Source organism: Tricharina praecox, assembly GCF_024521635.1.
Source record: "Tricharina praecox strain CBS 144465 chromosome Unknown BZA05scaffold_8, whole genome shotgun sequence".
NCBI lineage: Eukaryota > Fungi > Ascomycota > Pezizomycetes > Pezizales > Pyronemataceae > Tricharina > Tricharina praecox.
The window spans coordinates 932,785-955,930 of record NW_026250410.1 but is presented as its reverse complement, the minus strand read 5'-3'; the positions used below and the strand labels follow the sequence as shown (position 1 = coordinate 955,930).

At 53.5% G+C, this 23,146-nt stretch overlaps 5 protein-coding genes across 5 annotated transcripts; 3 read left to right on the top strand and 2 right to left on the bottom strand.

Moving 5' to 3' along the window:
- The first annotated feature begins 157 nt into the window (after positions 1-157).
- On the top strand, positions 158-970 carry BZA05DRAFT_394053 (thymidylate kinase-domain-containing protein). The gene is made up of 2 exons (XM_051483293.1): positions 158-312; positions 369-970. The coding sequence occupies exons 1-2, from the start codon at positions 201-203 to the stop codon at positions 905-907; spliced, it is 651 nt and encodes a 216-aa protein (XP_051340885.1). The 5' UTR covers positions 158-200; the 3' UTR covers positions 908-970.
- Positions 971-1,287: 317 nt separating this feature from the next.
- Positions 1,288-3,151, bottom strand: BZA05DRAFT_264123 (translation initiation factor eIF 4e-like domain-containing protein). Its single transcript, XM_051480162.1, has 3 exons — positions 2,707-3,151; positions 1,780-2,631; positions 1,288-1,724 (listed from the first exon to the last, which is right to left on the bottom strand). The coding sequence occupies exons 1-3, from the start codon at positions 2,745-2,747 to the stop codon at positions 1,601-1,603; spliced, it is 1,017 nt and encodes a 338-aa protein (XP_051340884.1). The 5' UTR covers positions 2,748-3,151; the 3' UTR covers positions 1,288-1,600.
- Positions 3,152-10,372: 7,221 nt separating this feature from the next.
- On the top strand, positions 10,373-14,122 carry BZA05DRAFT_335629 (uncharacterized protein; the record flags this gene model as incomplete). Its single annotated transcript, XM_051480780.1, has 4 exons — positions 10,373-11,011; positions 11,070-11,537; positions 11,600-13,171; positions 13,226-14,122. 4 exons carry the CDS (start codon positions 10,373-10,375, stop codon positions 14,120-14,122), a joined length of 3,576 nt encoding a protein of 1,191 aa, XP_051340883.1.
- Positions 14,123-14,390: 268 nt separating this feature from the next.
- On the bottom strand, positions 14,391-16,851 carry BZA05DRAFT_371696 (methylenetetrahydrofolate reductase-domain-containing protein). The gene is made up of 3 exons (XM_051481687.1): positions 16,463-16,851; positions 14,725-16,394; positions 14,391-14,650 (listed from the first exon to the last, which is right to left on the bottom strand). Exons 1-3 carry the CDS (start codon positions 16,547-16,549, stop codon positions 14,437-14,439), a joined length of 1,971 nt encoding a protein of 656 aa, XP_051340882.1. The 5' UTR covers positions 16,550-16,851; the 3' UTR covers positions 14,391-14,436.
- Positions 16,852-20,503: 3,652 nt separating this feature from the next.
- Positions 20,504-23,040, top strand: BZA05DRAFT_467965 (Dynamin central region-domain-containing protein; the record flags this gene model as incomplete). Its single annotated transcript, XM_051487831.1, has 7 exons — positions 20,504-20,665; positions 20,745-20,839; positions 20,900-20,939; positions 21,009-21,713; positions 21,771-22,250; positions 22,309-22,820; positions 22,872-23,040. 7 exons carry the CDS (start codon positions 20,504-20,506, stop codon positions 23,038-23,040), a joined length of 2,163 nt encoding a protein of 720 aa, XP_051340881.1.
- Between the last annotated feature and the right edge of the window lie 106 nt (positions 23,041-23,146).

Here is a 23,146-nt window from a genome sequence, read left to right as displayed (position 1 = left end):
TCGTATTGAGAGTTCGGGCCGATGCCCGGGGTGCGGTGTTGAGTAGAGTACACTGCGGGGAAAGCTGCGGACCGAACTCGGCAGCAAAGCGCCGGATGGGGATGCGTGCGTAGGGCAGTCTGCTAGGGCTTGTCTATGTCACCCCCCACCCCCCACCCCCCGCCTCACCCATATACACAACAGGAGAAACAACGAAAACAATGCCTCGCGGAGCCCTGATCGTGATCGAAGGCCTCGACCGCGCCGGGAAGACGACGCAATGCGCGCTCCTGGAGTCGCGGCTCTACAACAGCCGACTGATCAAATTCCCCGGTTCCACCGCCCCGCGCCGCCCCCCTTCTGTTCTCGCTAACCTTTTCTTTCCACAGACCGCACGACTCCAATCGGCCAGGTGATAAACACCTACCTAACCACCGACTCCGACTCCGACTCTTCTCCTCTACTGGAAGACCACGCAATCCACCTCCTCTTCTCCGCGAACCGCTGGGAAGCGCTACCGTCCCTCCTCGCCTCACTGGAGGCCGGCGAGACCCTGATTCTCGACCGCTACATCTACTCCGGCATCGCGTTCAGCATCGCCAAGGGGACGCTGGGATACGAGTATGCGCGGGCTCCGGACGTGGGGCTGCCGAGTCCCGACGCGGTGGTGTTTCTGGATTTGCCAGTGGATGTTGCGAAAGGGAGGGCGGGGTTTGGCGGCGAGAGATATGAGCGGTCCGATGTGCAGGAGAGGGTTAGGGGGTGTTTTGACGAGGTCAGGAGGAGGGAGGGGGCAGGGGAAAGGCACGGCTGGTGGACGGTCGTTGATGCAGGCCAGGGGATCGAAAAGGTCGCAGAAATGGTGGAGGACCTGGCGGTGAGGGCGATGATTTGGGCGAAGAAGAATGAGCTACGGAGGATCGAATAATCGAATGACGGTCATCTACTCTAGGGGTTTTGCAGGAACGAGATGGCTTGACTTGATATCTGATCATCCAGCTACATTGTAATGATGTTTCTTGCTCGCATGATTCGACACTATGGTCGAAGCATCTACCCACACACCTAACCCATACTCCATACACCTCAAATTCTTCCCTCCTCCTCACCCCCTTCCCCACCCCCTTCCTTAGACCAACCAGAGCGCTAGATATCTGAACAAGCAGAAAGAGCCAACCCTACCGACGGAATAATAAAGGCAGCAGACGTCCCGACTGGAAACCGCAAAAGCACACAAATGAAAACACGACATTCCCCCCACCCATCACTACTAACCCAACCCCAAAAGTAAAACCTAAGAAGTATCCAAGAAAGAATAGTTTCGCTCAATGAACCAATGCAATCCCAAAGATCAAACCCAAAGACGCAAGAAATCGGAAGTAAAAGGCCAGAACGAAATGAAAATGAAGAAAGATAAACCCTAGAACCAAGCGTGAAACGATGGCATGGCAAAGAAAGATGGGCTCGGACCGGACCCAACCCCATAGAAAAGCTAGTTTACAACACAACAGATTCTCGAGTTTTGCAAAGACGCGCGCGGGTAGGCTGACAATGGGATACGCAACAAGAGCACACGGGATTTGAAGCTATCGGGCCTAAGTCCCTTGCTTTAATTCGGTTTCTATTGGGCCTGTGGCTGAGTCTGTGGCTGAGTCTTGCTGTTGACAGCCTCGAGGGAAGAGGCGTGCGACTTCCAATCGATGCGCGTTCCCGAGGGTAGGTTGAGCTTGTTGATGATCGTGCCCCTAGAACAAATATAGTTAGCATCGATATGCGCCTGGATCGAAGGGATGAACATACTTGATCTTCAAGCAGGTGCCTCCGTCTACTCTCGTCCACACGCTCAGAACATCCTCATTTCCCCTGACACTCAGAACCGCACCGCAGAGATCCTCGCCAGCGTCGCCGAACTGGTTTCCGACGATAGCCAACATCAGATCCTCCCAGTACCTGTTGGCAACACCCTTCTTCAGGCGAATGTTCCACTTGCCACCGTTCCGGTTCTCCTTGTCCTCCCAGACCGGCCTGATACCTTGCTTGAACAGGTGGTAATCACTCACGTGCGGCAGGGTGCTAGGCCGCCGCAGGTGCGAGTAGACTGTCCAGAACTCCTCCACTGTCCCAAAGTGTGCAATCTTGTGGGTAGATTTCTCGTAGTCCTGAAATTTGTTTCCAGGCGCGCGGTACCACACAACCCAGGTGTTCTTGAGAGGGTGAACCTCCTGCACCGGAGGTATAGTCACCTTCTTACCACCAGCAACCACCTCCGATGCGGTCAGCTTACCGGGCAAGCCGGGGATAGCCGCGCCCACACCCGCGCCGGCAGCGTTCAAGCCATCACCGCCACTACCGGCACCAGGAGTCTTGGGTGTTTTAAGCCCAAAGGAACCGAAGGCACCTCCGGCACCCAGGTTAAAGGCAGCGGAAGCGGACTTGGCGCCACTCGCGGTGGTAGGTGAGGGGAGAGCATTATTGGTGTTGATGGAATGCAAGTCGAAAGGATTTTTGGCACGGTGCGAGGAAGTGACGCGTGCCGACGGCGGACCGGCAAAAAGTCTGGAGGCAGCCGATTCACCTGGAGTAGTAGTCGTGGTTGTAGTGGAAGAAGCAGCGGCGGCTGCACTTGACATGGAAAGGGAAAGTTTGGTCGAGCTGTTTAAAGAGAAAACGTGTCAGCGCACAAACCAAAAGAAGGTATCAAATCTCAACAACGGCCGGGAATGTTACTTGTTGGAGCGGCGATTCCAGAGCGGGTTGGAAGTATCCATTGGAATGCCGGAGAGCTTGAAAAGTGTGCTCGAGTATCACTACTGAGAAAAGGATAAACGAGCGGCAAGTAACTGAACGGCTTGAGAAGTTTGAGCGGCGGCGGTCTTGAGACGAGGGCTTTGGAAGAGAAGATAGGAATGGCGAAGAGGTAGAAGAAGAGGGAGATGAGAAGGTGGCGTAAGAGACGTGAAGAAGAGGCGGCGGCGGGAGGGGAAGAGAGGAAGGGAGAGGAGGGAGGGAGGGAGGGAGGGGGAGGAGGAGGGGGATGAACTAGAAGCAGGCGATGAGTGGACTATTCAGATGGTAAAGTATGGGGTGGGTTGTTGATGCGATTGACGAGGTCAAGACGTGATTCGTAGAAGGAGAAGTCTCCGTAAGACGGTAGTGGTATTGTAGTAGTTACAGGTGAAGTATCGAAGTAGTTTGCTATGGGTGTTGTGGTTGTGGTTGTGGTGTAGCGGTAGTGAGAGCGTTTGTTGGTGGGAGGTTGTAAGGTTGTGGGGCGCGGCGAAGAAAGTTGATTGAGAGTTGAGAGAGACGGGTGTTGTGTTGTGTGGTGGGTTGTGGTTGGTAAGGGTAGTGGTGTTAGCGGGATGACGGATGGAGAGGATGATGGACAACGGCGGCGGGGGGTAATTCGTCGGCGTCAAGTTTCCGAGAGGAGGGAAGTGAAGGAAGGAGGAGTTTAGTTGACAGGGGAGGACACGCAAAATGACGATTTGCTGGGTGGATCCGTTATTCCTATTGAGTGGGATTGGTGCGGGTAGTAAAGTTCAGTAGGTAGGTGGTGGTTCCTGACGAGGTGGGATGGTAGGAAGGTTCTTGTTGATTGAGTGTGGTGGTGAGGGAAGTCTTGAGAAGGCTAGAGAAGGCTTGAAAAGTTCGGAGGATTCGAGAGAACAAACTGTTTTTTCCTTTTGTATGGGGTCGGAGGGTGGACGAGAAGGAGGGGGGCGGTGGGTAGGATGAGTTTGTTAGGGGGGTTTAGGTAGAGTTACTGCAACGGTTCTTGCTGTTGCATCACAGGAAAGAATCAGAGAAGGAGGAGAGAAGAGGAGACGACTGTCATTCGCCAAGAACGAAGGAACCTTGCAGACGGCCATCACCTGTCACCTGGGAAATTCTTGCGGTTAATGGGAGAAACAAGCCCACGAAAAAAAAAAAAATCGGAAAGTTGTGAAGGAATTTCCCGCCAAACAAAGTTTGACTTCTGTTAATCATCACTATAGCCTAGGGAATGGCCAACAGTATCAGGATATTTGAGTTCGCTGAGGGTATCTGTTCCAATTCAAGACGGCGCGGCACAAACCAGATCTACACAGGTACATGTTGCAGCGCAAGATCTGGGGTACAGCACGTAGAGTGCGAGCACACCATATAGGTAATTATTATACCGCGAATATTACCGTTCCCCAATTACTTCAGGCGAATCATATATCCCTTCCCTTTCGATCTATCGAGTCCATTCTACCGTCGCGTTTCAACGTCACGCGGCGGCACGTGAAGCAGCATTTTCGTTCGGATCTTTCACGAGCGAGATCTTATGCTGCATCTGTAATAGACCACGGAGCCGTCTGCATTTCCATATATAATTCTCCACTCCCGCCGCACCATGTGTGGGTATATAGGAGGTGTGTATGTATAAGTGATTTGCGTGTCGTGGAAAAAACCGAATAGGTTCTCGCGATTGATAGAGGCACGCGTTCCCGCCGGGCAGCCAGCCAGCCTCGTCGGCAACCTCCAGCCGTGCTCGGCCACATCTCGAGCAATCGGCGCCGCGCAATCGCGTCGAGCGTGCTTTCCGTGCGAGCGTGCTTTCCGTGCGAGCGTTATGTCCGTACGTCTCCGTACATCTCTGCGGTATTGCTTCCTACGATCTCACTCCGAGTCAGAAATCTTCAATTATCCCACAGGTTTTGTTCTAACAACGCACGGCGAGGACGACTCGGTATGATCCTGCTGGTTCAGACTGTGCCTTTTTAGATGTCATTTCCTACCAGTATCGGAGCCAGACAGGCCCCGACCGGTTGGTTCTAATTACCAGAGCTCTGTTTGTATCATCTCCACGAGCAGGACGAATCGATGCGGTCGTCCCGTCTGCGCGCGGGCGGTGTAGGGAGGGAGGAGGGTGTTCGGCTTACATACAAGAAAAGACAAACTTCCGAATCTCGTTTCGGTCACACATCGGCACGGATGTAGATATAAATGTTCCTCACTTCAGGTCATCACCAGGTCATGGAGCAGCATCAGTTCAGGCAAAGCCCGAACGAGCGTCTCGTCGCGATGGTTTTTAAGGAGAACTTTGGTCATGAAAACCGCAATCTGATCTCGACACACAGTTCGAGTGTTGCCAGCGGAGTTGTAGCGTTCTGCTGGCGGATTTGTTTATTCAAACAATACGAATATTGGATGATGCCGTGTGTGTCTGGTAAAGAAGGAGAAAGGAAAATGAGGGGTCGCCGGGCTTTTGTAGTCGCGCGCGGGAAAAAATTGCTGGTGCAGCGTTTACCCGGAGGAGTTGATGCACCCTGAATTATCAGCGGGACTACAGTTGCCGGGGGTGACGCCTCATACACGTGATGGTGGAGTTCAGGTTCGTGCCCGACACTGCAGCTGCGCCCTGAGAGTCGAGATGGGCAAGCGGGGGAACCGATGAGGCCGAGATGAGGCATCGGGATGAACTCCACAAAAGTGCCGCTGTGAATGAAGGTCAGAAGTCAGAACACCGAAATTGGTTCGAACAAAGATTGATGACGTAGGTATGGTACATGTGCAGTCGAACACAGGCGTGGGCACTCCAGAGCACCATGTACCGGCCGTTTCTTTTCCGGCAGCAGCAGCGAGTAGAGTGTTTACTATGCCGCCCCGAACGACCGACTCTCCGGGATACCCCATCAGCAACGATGCCTTCGCACTTCAGACGGAGACTTTCCCTGCGTGCTGGACAGGTACGGTATGTACATGAAAGTCGTTCAGCGTTGTGCGACAACACCACGCGAAACCCTGTGCAGATCATCGGTATCACCGGTTACATAATCATACAGCTGCTCCAGACCTACATACGTCAGTAGAAATCCAAGATATGATCCCTTGCAACAACGGGCAGTTTGAAGGCGTATGTAGAGGCAGGTGACAGGTCGGAGGTTGCTTAGGCGACTGGTAGCTACAACACGGGAATAGTACTTGTTGAAGTCTTTAAGGAAATAGGTATCCAAGGAGGTACATAGCAATCAACGCATCGTGATCTCTGACTTCCAAGGGCCAATTCTCTATCTACTCTCCAAATGTCGTTATGTGGATGTGCCAAGAATTTCTCGTGACATAATGCTTTTAGCAGCCACATCTACTACACAGAAGCTTAAAGGGAGAGCGAGCGCAAGTGAACCATTACTGACATGAAGACAGACCCATCATGGAGCGGACAGTTCCCCCTACCGGCAACTCAGCGGACAGTTCTCCCTACCGGCAATCCTCAGCGGCAACTCAGCGGTCGGCCGGCATGGACTCCTCTATAAGTTCACCCTCTCAGCTTGAAGCACCATTCACTCCGACGTCATCACAACATACCCCACAGGCGACGGAATCGCAGACTACCTTACAGGCGTCACTTCTACAGATCAGCGAAAACCAGTGCGAAAGCAGTCCCGCCGTCTCAGCTCACCTCGCTACTCGATGATTCTGATGATGAAGAACCAGTTTCTTCTTTACGCAAGCGGTCCAACTACACGTGGTGTATGTTATACTAGCTGAAGAAGAAATTCGATAGCTTTGCAGGAATGCTTACGTTCAGTGGTTTTGGGGTGGGATGAAGTCCGTGGTGTGCCGACAGCAGACGATGATGTCTGGGAGATGTTTCTTAAAGCCAACCTGAAGACGAGTTCCGCTTGAAGCCCTTCAAGTACTATAATGAACTTAGGGACGTCTTCACCGGTATAAGTGTAACCAGTGCGGATGCAGACCCGCCATCTCAGCTTACCCCGCTACTCGATGACTCTGATGATGAAGAACTAGTTGACATTTCTTCTTTACGCAAGCGGCCCAACTACCTTTCTTCCGACGATGAAAAACAACAACATCCGGTACACGACGTTCCCGCCCCGCCACGAAAGGGATGCATAAGCGTAAACGGATTCGCAGCCAACCTCTCAGGCAACCGGCCGGCAGTCCATCGCAGTTGCATTACTGGAGATCAGTAACCGTACGACAGCCCTCAGCGGCCAGAATCAGACCAGCCGAGCCCTGAAAATTGTACTTGAAGAAGTATTCAACCCTTTCCAAACCGAAGATGTTTCCCCTTTTACTACTGCTTGAGGACAACATGAAAGCTACGCACTTTCTAAACATGGAAGAATAACAGAATACATGCGGCGTGATTACAACTTGTATCTAGAAAGGTAGAGGCTTTCGCGTTAGCTGGATCAACCTTCAGTTGGGTGAGAAGAGGGTAAATTCGGAGTAGAAGGATGTCTTTTTTTTATACATCTTCTCTACCTTTCTAGATACAAATTGTAGTCGCGCCACATGTCTTCTGCTATTCTTTCCATGTTCAGAAAGTGCGTAGCTTTCATGTTGCCCTCAAGCAGTAGTAATAGGCCAAACATCTTCGATCTGGGAAGGGTTGAATACTCCTCAATTGGAACTTTCGGGGCTCGCTGAGGGCTGTCGCACGGTTACTGATTTCCAGTAATGCAGCTGCGATGGACTGGTTGGCCGGTTGTTTCAGAGGTTGACTGTGAACCCGTTTGCGCTTATGCATCCCTTTCGTAGCGGAGCGGGAACGTGGTGTACCCATCGTCGAAGAAAGGTAGTTGGACCGCTTGCGTGAAGAAGAAACTTCAACTGGTTCTTCATCATCAGAGTCATTGAGTAGCGAGGTGAGCTGAGACAGCGGAACCGCATCTGCTGCATTCATACTGGTGAAGACGTCTTTCAGTCCATTGTAGTACTTGAAGGGCTTCAAGCGGAACTCCTCATCAGAGTCATCAAGTAGCGAGGTGAGCTGTGGCGGCGGGACTGCATCTGCACCAGTTGCATAAGTCTGTCTAACATACCGACACATAGGAGCTCGGAGGTTATTTCGGTCTCGTGGAGTGGCGGCCAGACTTTATATGACGACAGTACACTTTATATAAGCTCAAGTTGACAGGGTACGCCATTGCATAAGCTTTTCTTTGCCGTGCCTGGACGTAGCAGCTGCTGCACTCCAGTTCCACGACCTATCAACAACAACCACAGACCACTCATTCTCTTCTCCAGCATAATTTAAGCATCCCCTTACCAAGTTGCATACTTTACCCTTCCGGAAGCAAAATCAATACCCATTCATCTCCTTCCTTGACTCTTCAATTCAAAATGAAAGTGTCTTCCTGTCCGTGCCAGCCCGCCGCACCTGATCCCGGTGCCATCCGCGAACCCACACTTCAATCATTCGAGGACGTGCAAAACAAGATCCAGACCATCTTCACGCTCGCCGGGATGCTTCGGTACATGTGGAAAAGATACCCAGCCGTCGCGGTGAATCTAGACACAGATAGGGATCATCTGGAGAGGATCAGGCTCGCTCTTGTCGAGCTAGTGTAAGCTCTCCCACCACCTGTTATCTCCTCCCTGCTCTCCTCCGGATTGCTGACCAGATACAGTGAACATACGAAGCGTGAGTGCGGGGATGCGGCGATACACTCTCTGAGCTCAGATACCTTCGAGATGCTCGAGGATTCGGAAGTAGGGCTGCCCGTGCTGCTGTCGGTGTGACGGTGTCCGCCACGAACGAAGGCTGATACCTACCCACCAGCAGCAATAGCTCTAGCTCTACGCCGGCTCCGGCATACCAAACCTATCGCCCGCCACGAACGAACGAACTGCAAAACGACTACCGGCCGGCCGGTTAAGGATCGGCTATGTACTCAGCGGTGCTCGAGCACGGATCCATGAATTCGTCTGGATTTATGTTGCTTGAATTGTATGGTCTGTTATTCCATAAAGGTCTGTTTCTGTGGAGAACGGCACTGTGATGTATAGAAGAAGAGTCTTTCTGTATGTGTGTTAGCGTATTCAAGATTTGTATAGGTATCTTGAATTTCTTCCTAAGGCCTTCGTGAGTTTTTGCTGGTTTTTGAATGCCTCTACCTATCAGTTCGTCGTCACGGGTGCTACACGAAAGGTATGGGCTCTATCATCCTCTAGCATGTTCTAACCCTTCAGCTAATAGTACCAGACCATTCATATCCTCCTCGACGGCTCTCTACGCCTCTCTGAGTAATCGGGGATACACCACGCCCCGAACAACTTGGATTACCGCCCTCGCACCCGCTGTGCCCATTCGACGTTGGTGGGCCTGGATCTGTGAAGGTTCTTTGTGGGCTGTGTCGAGTTTATATTCGCTCCCGTGGGGGGAGGTACGTTGTCGGTGTTAGGGAAACCCCCTTTCGTATCATACACGGAATTCATGGGGTTGTTCTCGTGTTGTCCGCTGTGAGGACTTCTGGACTTGCGGTGTATCCGGTATTGCACAATAGACGGGCGACCACGGGGGACTCACCTGTGCATGAGTACAGATAGTACTGGCAGAGGTCACTACGTAACCATTTTCCGCCTCATCAATGGAATATCTTCGTATAGATCAAGCATTCAGTGACTACTCGTGCCCCCGCCGTCCCTACTACCCTCCAGAGCTTCTTCCACCTTGTCTATAGCTTTGATACATTGTACAGAATAGCAAAAACCGGAGATCGAGACATGTTCTTCGGTGATCGTGCTATGCTATCAACAACATTGTGTTTTTGTCTTTAAATCTGGTAATCGGCAACCCAAGTACTGAAGCTCTTGTAGGAGTTAAATATGTGTTGCGAGAGGGGAAAGGAGATGGTGGGATGGGAGGATGCCGTTGTCGTTGTTGTCGCTGTGAGGATCGAGCTCACGTTATGCATTGCACCTATATATGACATAAGTATCACTATTTCACAAGCAGGGGCCCAAAGTTAGTATGGATCACGCCGCACGGTACTAGTAAAGTAAATACTTTAAATGCCAAAAGGCACCTGGCACCTGCGATAAATTGCCGGCTGCTCCTACTTTGTATGCAGAACAAAAGCTATGCACGCTCAGTTGGATGCGCAGGGTCCACGCAACATGTCGTGCTGTTGCGCACGCGGGGGTGGTTTCCTTTTGTCCGCAAACGACGTTTGGAGGGGGGGAGGGGTGAAGGTAATCCGCAGCTGCGGACTTAATCATCCAATGATGTTGGAGGCCTTGCGCCTTGCGTGTGCAACCGCCTGGCATGGCCGGCAATTAAAACGCATGCATCCCGTCATCCCCTTGCGAGCGAGCTGAACACTGCCTTCACCCCCCTCCCTCCCTAACTACCTTACCCCCCAGGACAGTTCGCCTTTCGTCCCTATAAACCACTCACCAAACGCGAAACGAACACTGCGAAAGTACTGATATGATCCTCTGAGCAACCATGGTGCTACCTACGATCGTTGGCCTGACCTCCGGCTCCGGAATACGGCACGGCGACGGCGATGGTTCGCGCGAGAACCCGTTTCCGCAGGACGAAGCCGAAGCGTTCTACTACGGGAGCGAAGGGTCGGTGGCCTCGCCCGCGCCGATTCCAGCGTCGAACCGCATGTCGTTGAGCGTGTTGAACCCGCTTTCGAAGCACTCGCAGTTCACATTGCACACGCCGCTGCCGACCACCACCGAGTATGTGGACCCGTTCATCGCCGTCAAGGAAATGCTGTGGCTGCTGCCGGGAATCAATGGGATCGTCAGCAGCACGCTGGACAGGATGGAGAAGGCCTTCGCTTACAACTCGGTCTACCTCCTCAAGATCATATTGGATCTGCAGTCGCAGTATCTCCCGTTGCGGCCCGTGTCGCCCGAGGCGATGCTCAGCGAACATGGCATCATCCGGATCGCCTGCGTGTTGTCCGGAAGACTAGCCAAGAAGGATAGCGATGCCGCGTCGCTTTCGCGAGAACTGCAGCTGCGCACGCTCATATCTGCACTTTCGTTGCTGCACCAGTTGAATTCCGGGAACTTGGACAGCGATTCACATACCAAGCTGCTGCGGAACCTTACCGAGCGAGATTCGCACAACGAAGCGAAGCGGGAGCAGGGTGGGCCCGACAGCTTTAGGGCCGGCGAGAATGAGTTTCTTACGAGATACGGTTGTGACCTGGTCAAGTGCTTGCAGGCAGAGCTTCCGATACCAAAGGAATTGAATCGGGAAGCTATTCACTTTTTGTTCGCGGCGGGGTTCATCGTAAGTGGCAATGACGTGCTGGCTACTACATATATCCGTTCGCTCACACGAGTACCAGAATCAACTGGAGGCCCAGCCTAGCAAGCAGATGATCGCCGCGGTCTTTGCCAGGGTTTCTGCTCCGCCGACGCACTGGTTCGAGGACATGCGGGGCCTCTACGAGAGCGCAGTCGACGCCATCCTCCTGCATCACCAGGAAAGATCGTCGAACTTGAGACAGGGTCCTTCACTACAGGCTGCAATTCGGGCCAGCGCCGTTGCTCAGACTATCATCGAAAGGTTGGAGCTACAGCTCGCGGCTTTCGATGAAAACAGAGGCAACGACGAAAACAATTGGGGAGCTGCAGACGGCAGTCACATCGGGCTTTCCAAATTGGATGTGCAAATATTCACATGTGGCCTTTTGGATCTCCTCAGCCAGTTGGTAGCAACATTCCCAGGATCGGAGGATATTGTTCTAGGTGCTAGAGCTCTCGCGCTAAGACTTATCCGGACTTCGGGCGAGAAGGCATTCAGATACAAAGGTGTACGTGAACTGCTGTCAGGACTTGGGGTGTTACTGGATTTTTGCTGAGGGTGAACCTTTAGTTCGAAATCGTTATCTGTTCTACGCTGGGTGTCGGCGAGAAGGAGTATTATGACACCATGCGTAACCTAGAGTTTGAGATAGAGATGACCTCTGCGCCCGATGTGCTCGATGCCCGGTCCATGGAGGAAAAGCTGGAATGGGTGCAGCAGCTCAAATTGGAGAAACGAGAAGCCATGGACCGCTGCGAGAAAAAGAATGTGCTGTCCACCGGAGCGGCAGAGTCAATCCAGAGACGTCTGCAAGCAAACACGGTGCCTCAAATGCAGGCGTCACCCGGCGAAATTGCCCAAATCGCGGCCAGGTCAATAGAGGATGTACGTACCGCGAGCCCAGTCCCGAGCAGTTTACCAAGCCAAGTTCCAACACTCTTCAGCACGGAGGGTCAATCCTGGGAAAGCGTTTCTAGTGACAGCCCTACATCCACTCCCACATACGAGCCTTTGACGATATCACCCAGCACAATCAGATCGTCCGAATTTCCTTTCCCGTCAGCAATCAATACACACAATATCGTTCTTAGTCCTGTATCTCCTTCTTCTTGCTCTCCCAAGGAATCCCCAATAATCCAGATTTACACCCCTACGATCCCCCGTAGGCTTCCCACAGCTTCCCCCGAGCCAGAGAATACTGATCCGTACCTTCACCGCGAACTGAGCCAATTGTTTTCCTCTAGCATTTCCCTCTTCGATGAACCAGAGGATAGCGAAGGCCAAATTACCCCGATAACGCCAACTCGGAATGCAAGTCTCAACCCAACTCGGAAGCCAGTCCCAGTGTCCCGCCCATCGTACTACTCTGCCCAAGATCTGCCATTCACGAACAAGCACAACCAGTCCGACCAGACGGTAGGATCCTTCCAAAGCGACACCCTCGCGGACCAATCCTCGCACTCTAGCGGGTCCGCACATTCACTCTCCCGCATGGCATCTGCACAAACAAAGTCCACATCTTCCCGAAGACCGGTAGCTAGACGGGCATGGAGTCTCCAAATTGATAAATCACTACCGCCAGTTGCTGACGGCGTGGAACCCTCAGAAATGAGAAAGAAAGCGGCAGCAGCAGAAAATGCGCCTGAACTGGCGGAAATACAATTACCCATTTCAGACCAATTCCAAAATACACTAGGAACAAACGTAGAGACATCTAACTATGACTCGCTGTATGGATTCCACACACTGCAGCAATCTCAATTCGGCGGTGGTGGTGACGGTCGTGGTTCTTCGCCGCTCCCGCCGATTGCTGATATCTGTGTCGAGTCTGTGACCGAACACCCAGGCCCCGTGGCGGACTATGATAAACCTGCAGTCGAGACAATGTACAAATTTCACTCGAAAGACTCGTGTTTCAGCACGTGCATATCTGCAGATGGAAAGCATGCGGTGTTTCTCTCGCCTCATAGCTTCCAGGTCTTTGCTATCCCCACGCCAGAACAGGGACCGGCCTCAACATTGAAGCCGAAGTTCCACTACCGCCTGGGAGACTGGGAGGGTCTGAAGAAGGGGAAGGTCCGGTGGCAGTATATAGCTGCGGCAGTTTCCGACTCCTACGTTGTTACGATTACCAAAGAACGGGTATGCCCCACCCTCCCTTCGTGTGTCCATTGCTTCCATGACTGACTTCCCCAGCTACAAGTCCACGACCTTGCCGCCGACAACCACGTAATCTACAACGACACTATAAAAGGCTGGGAATACAGCGCAGTTTCCATCTCCAGCACCGTGCTGATCGTCGGCCTTTCTAAGCCCCTCAAGTCCGAAGCAATCGGCATGCTCCGCCTCTACCGGCAAAACGCGCACAGCTACGACGGCCACCGCTACGAGTGCGTGGGGAAAGACATCCACCTGCCGATCCACCCGCGGCAGCCGCAGGACTCGCCACACATCCTCACACTCTCCAAAGACGGGCGTCACGTCGCCTGTGCCACCCCGCGCTTCGGCTACTACTTCGTCTGGAATATTTCCCGCCCGCACGAGCCGCAGCACCTCGCCACATCCAAGACCTCAGGGGAGCACCTGACCTCCGTCACACTCCTGCCAGACGCACGGCACCTCCTCGTCAGCACGCTCCCCGCGAACTTCACCCCCAACAGCAACTCGACCAAGCACCGCTCCGCCGCGGCCGCCGAAGACGCACTCGCCGCGGCCGGCGCATTCACAGAGGCGATGTACGCTTCACCACTCTCTGGCACGGCAAGCCAGCGGCCGCTATCGCTCCTCCCGCCGCGCATCTTCCACGCGGCGGTCAGCCCGTCCGGCGATGCGGCGGCAGTGCTCGGCAGGAACGGCACTGTCTGGGTCACACCCCTGGTCTGGCTCGATGGCGACGATAACCTCACGGAGCTGCCGCCCGCAAGAAGTGATGCTAGACTACTAGACCCCCAGGCGGGGAAGGTGGCGTTTACGCCGGATGGGAGGAGGATTGTTGCTGTGGATCGCAGGGGCAGGTGCTTAGTCTTGACGTTTGTGGAGCGTGCCGGGAGGGCGGGGGGTGCTGAGGGGATGGCGGGGAGCTCGATGTGGTAGTTGGGTAGTGGACGGAGTTTTGGTTTGGGCTTTGGTTTGGCGTTCGGTTTATAGCGGGTGCATTCACATAACCGGGGATTTGGATTATGTAGAATATTTCATTCATTGCGTGCGACCTAGCTAAGCAAGTAGGTCATGACAATGGATCATGTAGCGGAGACACAGACACCTATTCCCATCCCTTCACTCTCCATCACGAGTGACTTTCCAAAAAGGTACATTCAGTAATCAAAAACCATGTAGGTATAATTCCCCTCCCCCCTCCTCCCCCAGTAACCATATATACAACCCCCCATTCCCCCGTCCCCATTCTCTTACAACCCCGCCAACAACTCCCACAGTGCCGCGGGCTCCGGAAAATCGTGGTGTATGACATTAACGAGCCAGTACTTTCTCGCGACGCCGGCAAGGAACTGTGCGGTCGGCGATCTTGGCGGGTACACGCGGCTCCACTCGTACCAGATGCTGAACGCCTCTTCTTTCCACGCCTTGAAGTTTACCTCCTCGATTATTGTTGGAGTGATAATCCTACTGCTGTCAGCCGGGGGATCGCAAGGAGGGGGGGATGGGGTAGGGGTAGGGGGAAATGGGGGGGAGCGTACTCTTTGCCTGTAAACACGCCCCATGTGACGGCGTTCAGGCTCTCCTCGCTCGGCGGCATGTTGGACCTGTACTCGCCGGCGTCGTTTGCGGCATAGAAGCTGACGACGTCGCCGAGCTGTCTTAGTTTTCCCTCGAGGCGGACCAGGTCGTCGGTCGAGCAAAAGAACTCTACAAACGCCTTCTGGAAGACGAAGCCGCCGGTGGGGCCCCAACCGAAAGTAGCGTCGTCGCTGCGGCAGCAGTTTACGGCGGGCTGCGAGGCAACCGTCCACCAGCCCTTTTTGTTGAGCGCAACCAGTTCGTCCCGGATCACCTTCGACTCCTCGTTGAGGTCCTGCTCGGACCAGGGGATGGCCGAGAGGTCGCCCGTGATGTGGCGCACGAACAAGGCGCTGATGTCCTCGGGCGCGGCGGGGAAGCCCCACAGCTTCGCCGCCTGCGAGTGCGACATGTGCAGCGACGGGCCGTAGCCGTCGATGTCACCGAAGGCGGGGGAGCGCGCGTCGCCGAACCGCCCGTTCGGGAAGTCGTCCCATGTTGCTTCGCGGCCGAGCGTGCCTTCACCTTCGGAGATGGTGAGCGTCACGTCCGCGCGCTGCTCCGATTGGTTGTTGTTCTGGAGGAAGCCGGCGGTTTTGGCCGTCTCGAGGAGCATGCTGTCGCCCCGCCCTTCGAGGCCGTCGACGACTAGGCGGTTGTCTGGGACTGTTAGGGAGGATGTCCTGCGGTCCCGTCGTTGCCCGTGCACAATTATCGTGCCGGCTTCGTCGTCTTCGATTATGGCCGTCTCGTCAGGGGGCGGGATCAGGTTGCAGCGCTCCAGTACGAGGGAGACGACTTTTTCCAGGTTGAGAGTGTAGAAGTGGAATCCGAGGGGCCGGGTGGGGAGAGTGTTGCGGAGCTTGGTAACGATATCTTCCAGGATGTCAACGCCGACGGACTTGACCTTCGCATCGTCGCCCTTCACCTTCTCGAGACGGTCCTGGAGACTCTGTGGCAGCGAGGCGTTGGAAAGCTTCGTCGTCCGCCGGAGAATGGAGTAGCTCTGGATCGGCATCAGGCCGGGAACGATCACCATGTCCGCAAACACCCCCGACGGATCCTCCCGCAGCATCTTCTCGAACGCGACGTACTTGTCCACACCGTAGAACAGTTGCGTCATCAGGAAGTCCGCACCGGCCTTGACCTTATCGATCAGGTATGGAAGATCGTGCACGGGGTCCTGGTGCTCAGGGCACGTCCCCTCCGCGTATCCCTCCGGGTATGCCGCCACGCCAATACAAAAGTAATCCCCGTACTTCTCGCGAATATACCTGACGAGGTCAATTGCCCACACGAACTCCCTCCTTTCCGCCTCGTTCTCCCCTTGTTTCTCATCCGTCGCCGGATTGAAATACTCATCGTGCCTCGGCGGGTCCCCCCGAAGCGCCAAGATATTCCGTATCCCGATCTCTTTCGCCGACTCCAGCGCCTCGTCCAATGTCTTCTTCGACATGTTCGTACACGTCAGATGTAGGCACGTGGTGAGGTTCAGATGGCTCTGGCAGATCTCCGCGAGTTGTAGTGATTTGGTCGCTGTCGAGCCGCCGGCGCCCCACGTCACCGTCACGAAGAGCGGCCGCAAGGCGAGCGCCATCCGTTCGAGTCGTGCAGTGAGGTTTTGAAGTCCCTAAGGCAAGCCCCCACAGTTAGCAAGAGGGGATGGGGGGAGCTGATGATCACCCCGGAGTCACGAACCATCTCTGTCTTTGGAGGGAAAAATTCAAGACTGTGGTACACATCGCCTGGCGGCAGCGCCGCGATCTTGTCGGTGATTTTCTGCATGTGGGTTTCGTGGGCGTGGGCGTATGTAGATGTCGATGTAGATGGGGTTGCGGTGGAATTGGATGTGGAGGCCGCGGTTGTGGTGTAGCGGGTAGCGGCGGCGCGGCGGGGAGCTGATCGAGCTTATCGATAAGTGCTCTAGTAGGGTCCCGGATGACGAAATGGGAGCGGGGGGGGGTGGTGGGGCAGGGCAAGCAATGAATATGTAGATCTATATGTGTAGAGCTGGGGATTTCTGGAGAAGACGTCGTCGTCGAGGAGGACCCTTTTCTATCAAGAATCCGGCAGCAATTGAGTTCGAGGCACGGCCGAGAGCTGCGAATTAAAAAGGCTTGTGCCAGCTCTCACGTGAACACGGACAACGGCTCGCGTCGTGTGTGGCTGGCTAGAAGAAATACACCGTCATGCAATGCCGGTGCAGCAGTCCGAATCCAGCTTTTCTCCACCTCTAGCGTGCGCGGCGTAGCCGGTTGTTGCTCTTCGGACCAGAAGACACCGTTGGGGATGGCAGGGTCCAATTGAGACCTGTCACCTCTGCCTGTCAGCCTCAAATCCACTGATGCTTTGAGTGTATGTAGAGTACGACAGCCTGTGGATATTTGCACCCCGATGGAGCACCATGAGCCGCATATTGACAGTGGCCCCGATCTCCCGCAGATGCGTTTACATGCACATTCCGCTGCCTCGTCTCCAGTAAACCCTGTAGAAAAAAGAAAGAAAAAACCGATCGAAACGGTAATACTTGAAATCCGCAGTGGGACGTTGAACCAAGATGCAATTCCATGTGTCTATAGATCGCGCCGTGGCATGATTCTGAGCACTGATACGTATGGCGTAGATTCGAGAGGGAAGCTAAAATACCTAGACATGGCACAGACCAGCACTCGGCATACCATTCCTTCCATTCACTGCATATCATCCAAAGCCTCACCATGCTGGCGGGGCTGGACCGGGGAGAGGGATAAAGTGAAGGGGTGATACTGGTAGTCTTTCCTCAGTGCGATAATTGTTCGAGCCCAGGCAGCAGGCGTGGGGAAGGGGGAAGTGCTGCACCAAGCCCGTCAACGGGACTGCAGATAGGGCGGTTTGGACACGGATTACTATGATCTGGATAGGCCGTATGCAATAAATGATGAACAGAAGAGGAGAATCCAAGGCCCGACTACCGAATACAGAATGGTGATACAAAAAGATCCCGCCACCGTATTTACCACTCCGCATCCCCCTATAATCCATGACCTCATCCGAGCTCTGGCGTAAAGTTTAAGGAAATACCAAAAGCTCTCATCGAATCACCATGAGATGCAGGAAACCCGTGGTTTTCACTGCGACTGTGCAGGGCATAGGTAGTGCTTTGAGCGGCATGGATTATGACTCGAGATATCAACCAACAGTGGAGGAGGGAAAGAGGCAACAGCGCTCTATATCGTCACTCATTCATATGAGAAGCCTCGAGATTGCGTACTTCTGGGCTCCGTACGCCTGTCTCGCCCGGGTATGCATATCTAGGTTAATAGACCGTTCTTTCCCACGGAACAGATATTCATATCATATAAACATCAAAGCACAATTCTGAACCGTATATACGGCAAGCAGTGCTCCAGATAGTCCAGTCTGGACGGCAGTCCATAAAATTGGAGGACGGTTTGAATTCAGTCCGTCCCAAAGATTTGCCGTCTCAGACAGCAGTCGACTGCAGTCGACTGACAGACTGCCACTTTTTGAAAATTTTGGGCCGAACTATGTGGCTAGCGGGCATCACTCTTTCAACTTATCAAATGTTCTCTTTTCGTACCATGCCAGCTCTCTATCTCTTACCCCACCGTTGTCTGAATAAAGATATGATGGAGGTTTTCTAGCAGGAACCGCCCCCATGCGATTCCATCGACAATGGGGTACAGTACCCGGCGAATAAATCACATGAACCTCGCTGGAAAGATCTCGACAGAATAGCCCTCGAGTATTGGAGCATTCCCGCCATGAGAGCAGAGCCGGAATGAGTTTTAGTGGGGCTAAAATCAGTCTCTCTCATCGTCGCTTTTGCATGGGTGAGGACCCACTGAAGGCCCTGGAGTGTCTCAAAAGCTGGCAACGAGATGGTCATGTATGTAGCTACTACAAAGGGCGATATCAGAGAGATGGAGACTATATATCCTCAATGCACTGTGCGAGGGGGATCTGCAGTAGCTGTACTATACGTGTATAAAAAGTTCATTACTGAGTTCAAACATTTTCTATTGAAAGTACTAGTCCATCCAGTCGACTGCAGTCCGTCCAGTCGACTGCAGTCCGTCCAGCCCGGCTGCTGTCCGTCCAGACCTGCCGGTTGCGCAGACTGCCCAGTCCAGTTCACGCCTCCTGCCAGACTGAACCTCTCAGTCCAGTCCAGCTTTTGCCGAAAGACGTACTGGACTGGACTATCGGAGGCACTGACGGCAAGGCTTATGTTGAGGCACCAGAATTTATTGAAGTGCTGGAGAGATAGATTTACTCGGGGAAGCGACTCGTATTTCTTCTGTGGAGCGGACGAAGTTCACCAAAACGCTTACGCAGACGATGTACGGTTGCCATGTACTCTAGTGACAGGATCGACTAGTCGGTGGCATCTCTAATGACGTCAGCGGACCTTAAGGCTCGCCGAGATGCTCATCGTTGGAGTCACCGTGATTCTGGTCATAAAGACAGAGTACCGGTATAGTAGAGTGGGCTGGCCACAAAAGTTCCGACGCTCTGGCTACCGGTAACACTATGTCCCGGTGTATTCCTGGACCTAGGCGGACAAATCGGTACAGTATGTGCCTGCCTTTCCTTCGAAATTTTATTCCATTTCAGTTTAGGTTGGGTTTCTGAACGGGTCATCGGGGGTGATGGGAGTTTGCAGCTGCAGCTTTGGTAACCTTCAACTCATCAGAAACCTAATGTTTGAAAATGCAGCTGGCAACCGGCTAGGCCCTTATTTTTTGTTCGATCATCAGCACATTATTTGAAGGCCTGGATTCTCCGGTACCGCGGCACGTGATGAAATATCACTCTGACTGTCAACACGACGGCGATCGCCTGTGATGCGTATTCTGCAGATCATCAAGTCTCCTACTGATCTAATCGGATCATCTCATTGATTTTAGAGCTACTAAAAGTCGTAAATACAGTATCTTCGCTGTTACCGCGTCTTCCTAGCCATGAGTGCCCAAACTCGAAGGGTTCGCCGACCTCTGAACTTATGCCCTGCAGTCGCTCGTGGATGAGATGTAGACTGAGAACGAGCGCAAGAAAGCAGATCGGCCGCTCTCCCTCGCCTCCCTGTGGTATATACCTAGCCTCTGTCTTCTGCAAGCGGATTGACGCTTGCCTCATGATTCAAATCTATGATTCATGGATTCTTGCCTAGGCTCGCAAGCACTCGCTTGACTTGTGAAGCATGGGATCCCTCGACCATAGCTCTCATAGTTAGAGCACTAGACAGAGGGAGTCCTCGCACGTCCCGTTCAAAACACCTTGGCTTTTGCCGGCCATTTCCTCTCGACCGGTATGACACATACAATGGTCTACCCCAAGGCTAGAGCCTTCCATCCAGCGGCGCGGTACAATTATTTCCCGGTCACTCGAAGGTGGGCGACAGCCGCACAGACGCGCGGATGGGCAGTAGATGCATCCACGTAACCCCCTGCGTAAGCTACACAAGATGTGATCACGTGCAACCCTAGTCATTTGTGGCATAGGTTCACTTGGAGATCCAGCGCATACCCAACCTAACTTCCCCCCAAAAAGTGGGCCACCTGTCTCGAGATACCAACACAACCCCGCTACGACATTCCATCTCTCACAAAGATTCAACCAACAAGGACCGTAGGGGCTTTCTGATACCAAGAACTCGACTACGCATCTCATCCTCAAACCCCACCATCCTACCGAACCAACCCCCTCCCCCTACTACCAACCCACCAACCAGCGCCGATGTCACAGCCAACGTACGTTACGCCTTCCTCGCCTCGAGCCATCACCACCGCCGCCGATGGTGAGGATAGCATCACTGACCAATACAGGAGCATTAACGTGAACGATCCCGGGTTGATCACACTCGTCAACAAGCTACAAGATGTGTTTGCGACAGTAGGGGTGAGCTATCCCCGATCATCCACACCTCCCCCTGATACTCACTGGTCCCTCCCGCGTGCTAACATACCTTCCCTCGAAGTCCACTAACCCCATCGATCTGCCCCAAATCGTCGTCGTCGGATCTCAGTCCAGTGGAAAGAGTTCAGTGTTGGAGAACATCGTCGGAAGAGACTTGTAAGGGGCTCATCGGGTGCACGCGAGATGGACGACGGAGCTGACGTATGTGTGCGACAGTCTTCCTCGAGGCACGGGTATCGTCACGAGACGACCACTTGTAAGTTGATTCCGGGGGAGTTATTTGGGTGATCGATCACGCGCGTGTGCTAACAAGTAGCGATGATAGGTCCTTCAACTCATTAACCGTCCCGCGGTACCACAAACAAATGGCGAAAACGGCGATATGAAGACCACAGACGTCGCCTCGAATGTCGACGAGTGGGGCGAGTTTCTGCACATTCCGGGCCAAAAGTTCCATGACTTCAACAAGATTCGCGAGGAGATCGTTAGGGAAACCGAGGCGAAGGCGGGCAAGAACGTCGGACTGTCGCCTAAGCCGATCGGTCTTCGTATATACTCTCCTCGCGTGTTGACGTTAACGTTGGTGGATCTGCCGGGTTTGACGAAAGTGCCCGTCGGGGACCAGCCGGTGGATATCGAGCGCCAGATCAGGGATATGGTGATGAAGCAGATCCAGAAGACCAACTCGATCATCCTGGCCGTGACAGCAGCAAATACGGATTTGGCGAACTCGGACGGTCTTAAGCTCGCTCGTGAGGTGGATCCCGATGGACAGCGGACGATCGGAGTTCTCACCAAGATCGACCTGATGGACGAGGGCACCGACGTTGTCGATATTCTTGCTGGCCGCATTATTCCTCTACGGCTCGGTTACGTTCCAGTTGTCAACCGTGGTCAACGCGACATTGAGAGCAGGAAACAAATTGCTGCCGCGTTGGAACACGAGAAGGCATTTTTCGAGAACCACCGAGCTTATAGGAATAAGCACGCCTACTGTGGAACACCTTATCTTGCTCGTAAGCTCAACATGGTAAAATTCATCCCCAGCGAGCCCCGAGTAAGGATGCCGACACTGACGATACTTTAGATCCTTATGATGCACATTAAGAATACGCTTCCCGAAATCAGAACCCGCATCCAGGGCTCACTCGCGAAGTACCAAACCGAACTGGCGCAGTTGGGCGACTCCCTCTTGGGCAACAGTGCCAACATTATCCTCAACATCATCACCGAGTTCTGCAATGAGTACCGCACGGTTCTGGAAGGTAACAACCAGGAGCTCTCTAGCGCGGAGCTATCGGGCGGTGCTCGTATCAGCTTCGTTTTCCACGAATTGTACTCCAACGGTGTGAAGGCTGTGGATCCTTTCGAAGATGTTAAGGACACGCATATCCGAACCATCCTGTACAACTCTTCGGGATCGTCACCTGCTCTGTTCGTCGGTACCACTGCTTTCGAGCTCATCGTCAAGCAACAGATCAAGCGACTAGAGGATCCTAGTCTGAAGTGTGCCAGTCTAGTCTACGACGAGTTGGTTCGGATATTGTCGCAGCTCCTCCAGAAGCAGGTAGGTGTATTCAGTGGTTCTGGGGTATTCACGAGTTTGATACTAACGCATGTAGCAGTTCTTCAGACGGTACCCAGGACTGAAGGAGAAGTTCTACCAAGTCGTCATTCAGTTCTTCAAAAAGGCCATGACGCCAACCAATAAGCTGGTGACCGACTTGGTGTCGATGGAATCTTGCTACATTAATACCGGCCATCCTGACTTCATCAACGGCCACAGGGCGATGGCAATCGTGAACGAGCGACACAGCTCGGCTAAGCCCGTCCAAGTCGACCCCAAGACCGGCAAGCCGCTGCCTGGCGGTGGACGGGAGTCGCCGAACCCGCAGAGTCTGATGGCCGGCGACAGCGAGAAAGAAGGCTTCTTCTTCTCCTTCTTTGCCGCCAAGAACAAGAAGAAAATGGCTGCCATGGAGCCTCCGCCAGCGAAGCTCATGGCTTCCGGTACCCTGTCGGAGCGCGAGAACCTCGAGGTCGAGGTCATCAAACTCTTGATCCAATCGTACTACAACATCGTTAAGCGGACCATGATCGACATGGTGCCCAAGGCCATCATGCTGAACCTCGTCCAGTAAGTTTAACCATTCCCTAGCACTCATGCAGTAACTGACACTCTGGTTAGATTCTCGAAGGAGGAGATGCAACGCGAGCTCCTTGAGAACCTTTACAAGTCTGACGAACTCGACACTCTGCTCAAGGAGAGCGACTACACAGTTCGCCGACGGAAGGAGTGCCAGCAGATGGTCGAGTCGCTCACCAAAGCCCAGGAGATTGTCAGCAGCGTGGGCTAGAGATCACCAGAGGGACTGGGGGCTGGCATGGAGGTTATAGGATAGATGTGGTGCAGTCTTATACAGGCCATTTTTGTGTTCTGGCTTCTACTTACTCTCTACTACT

Excerpts from the sequence above, each read along its gene's own strand:
- BZA05DRAFT_394053 (XM_051483293.1), top strand. The coding sequence starts at position 201 with ATGCCTCGCGGAGCCCTGATCGTGATCGAAGGCCTCGACCGCGCCGGG. Across the intron at positions 313-368 it reads CCGACTGATCAAATTCCCCG|ACCGCACGACTCCAATCGGC; the intron begins GTTCCACCGCCC and ends TTCTTTCCACAG.
- BZA05DRAFT_264123 (XM_051480162.1), bottom strand. The coding sequence starts at position 2,747 with ATGGATACTTCCAACCCGCTCTGGAATCGCCGCTCCAACAA. Across the intron at positions 2,632-2,706 it reads TGGAATCGCCGCTCCAACAA|CTCGACCAAACTTTCCCTTT; the intron begins GTAACATTCCCG and ends CTCTTTAAACAG. Across the intron at positions 1,725-1,779 it reads GGCACCTGCTTGAAGATCAA|GGGCACGATCATCAACAAGC; the intron begins GTATGTTCATCC and ends TATTTGTTCTAG.
- BZA05DRAFT_371696 (XM_051481687.1), bottom strand. The coding sequence starts at position 16,549 with ATGCAGAAAATCACCGACAAGATCGCGGCGCTGCCGCCAGGCGATGTG. Across the intron at positions 16,395-16,462 it reads TCCCTCCAAAGACAGAGATG|GGACTTCAAAACCTCACTGC; the intron begins GTTCGTGACTCC and ends GGCTTGCCTTAG. Across the intron at positions 14,651-14,724 it reads GGCGTGTTTACAGGCAAAGA|GATTATCACTCCAACAATAA; the intron begins GTACGCTCCCCC and ends TGACAGCAGTAG.